At 41.6% G+C, this 2,221-nt stretch overlaps 1 protein-coding gene across 1 annotated transcript in view; it reads left to right on the top strand.

The window, feature by feature from the left end:
• The window catches only part of LOC107635698 (receptor-like kinase TMK4), a 4,744-nt gene continuing 2,603 nt past the window's right edge, over positions 81-2,221 (top strand). Inside the window, exon 1 of the mRNA XM_016339249.2 lies at positions 81-2,127. Coding sequence (XP_016194735.1) covers positions 270-2,127 — 1,858 coding nt within the window. The 5' untranslated portion in view covers positions 81-269. The remainder of the gene's footprint in view (positions 2,128-2,221) is intronic.

Below are 2,221 nucleotides of genomic sequence, written 5' to 3'. Positions count from 1 at the left end.
CTATTTGGTTTTAGATTTTTTTATCGTTTAAATATAGGAAGATGAGAATGTGAATTAGTGCAAAATAATGAATGAGAATTACAATGTTATCTGATAATAATAATATTAATATATAAAAATTAAATCAATATTTTTTTTCTTTTGCAAATAGAATATTGTTAATTGAAGTTTGGAGTTGTTTCATTCATTATTATTATATGTGTTGGTGCTTAATGTGTGTGATTGAGCATCGACGTAGTGAAAGGTAACAAGTTGTTTGTTCATCATCTATGGCATACCTGAAATCAAGATGCAAAAATGGAAGTATTATTATTAGTTTGTGTATGATTGTGGTGTGCATGGGTTGTGTGGAGTCTATCGATAGTGATGGTGAAGGTGCATACATGTTGAAGCTGATGAATGCACTCAAACCCCCTGCCTGGTCCAACACCACCTACATGTGCCAGTGGAGAGGCGTGAGTTGCAACCATCAAAGTGGAAGGATTAAAGAGATCGAGCTCAGATCAATGTCTCTGACGGGAACAGTTCCTGCAGGCCTCAACGACTCCCTCTCCCAACTCACGGTACTCGATCTCTCCCACAATAATCTCAGTGGCCCTGTTCCCTCTCTCGCCAACCTCTCCTTCCTCCAACTAGTGTACCTCCACAACAACAACTTCACCTCCATCCCTCATGGTTGCTTCCATGGTCTTACTACTTTGCTGTCCTTGTGGTTGACCAACAACACCAACCTCCCACCGTGGAACTTTCCTACCGATTTGACTGCTCACTCCTCCCAACTCCGTTTCCTCCACCTCTCTTCTACGAATCTCATGGGCTCCTTACCAAACATATCCCATTCCTTCCCGAGTATGAGCCGGCTTGATCTCTCTAACAACAACCTCTCCTCCATCCCTGAGGGTTGCTTCCACAACCTAACCAGTTTGTATGTCCTCTCTTTGGCCAACAACACCAACCTCCCACCATGGACCTTCCCCCTCGATTTGACTCATTCCTCATTGCAACTCTCCTACCTCTACCTCGAGGCTACAAATCTCATGGGATCCCTACCAAACTTGTCTCATTTCTTCCCAGATTTGAACGAAGTTTCACTCTCTAACAACCACCTTAGCTTCATCCCCCAAGGTTGCTTCCAAGGTCTACCCGGTTTGGTGAGTCTCAACTTGGGAAACAACACCAACCTTACACCATGGACCTTCCCCAACTTGACTCACTCCACACAACTGAAAGACCTCAATCTTACTGCTACAAATGTCATGGGCTCTCTACCAGAAATATTTCACTCCTTGCCAAGTATGGAGACTGTTCTTCTTTCCAACAACAACCTCAGCGGTGTCTTGCCAGAGTCTTTCGGAGGGACCAAGATTGCCACCTTGCATCTCAATAACCAGAAGGGTAACGGGTTTTCGGGTCCGATTGATGTCCTTTCAAACATGCTCGACTTATCTCAAGTCTGGCTTCAAGGGAACTCGTTTACAGGACCTATTCCTGACATGTCTCATTGCGCTGCTTTACAAGATTTACAACTTGGTTACAATCAATTAACAGGGGTAGTTCCAGATTCTCTAACAACACTCGATTTGCTGCAACGTATTTCTTTGAACAATAACTTTTTGCAAGGTCCTTTGCCCGAATTTGCCATTTATCCTGAGGAGAATGTGAATCTTGGTGTTAACACCACAAATGGCTTCTGTCACAAAGATCCAGGACCTTGTGATCACAAAGTGACCATTTTGCTTCAAATTGCTGCAAAATTCAACTATCCAATTCTCTTGGCCCGTACATGGAGAGGAAATAATGCCTGTAAAAACTGGAGTTTCATTACATGTGATGACAAAAACAAGATCAGAATGGTCAATTTATCAAATCTAAAATTGACGGGCACAATCTCACCTGCATTCGCCAATTTAACAGATTTGCGGAAATTGTATTTGGATGGGAATAATTTGACAGGTGAAATACCTGAAGGATTGACAACATTGCATGAACTTGAGGTTGTGAATGTCTCTAACAATCACCTTGCTGGAAATATTCCCAAATTCTCACCAAAGGTCAATTTTATTGCCACAGGCAATGATTTTCCTGTGCTTGCTTCTAATGGGCGAATCCCAACAGCTTTGATTACAGGTACTTCCACCTACCTTCACGTATAGCATAACAAGTTTTAATTTGAAATGATCGTTTTTAATTATTTAATTTACTTAAAAGATAAATACTATAA

The sequence above is a fragment of the Arachis ipaensis genome, chromosome B04 (assembly GCF_000816755.2).
Source record: "Arachis ipaensis cultivar K30076 chromosome B04, Araip1.1, whole genome shotgun sequence".
Taxonomy (NCBI): domain Eukaryota; kingdom Viridiplantae; phylum Streptophyta; class Magnoliopsida; order Fabales; family Fabaceae; genus Arachis; species Arachis ipaensis.
This window is presented reverse-complemented; position numbering and strand designations above follow the sequence as displayed.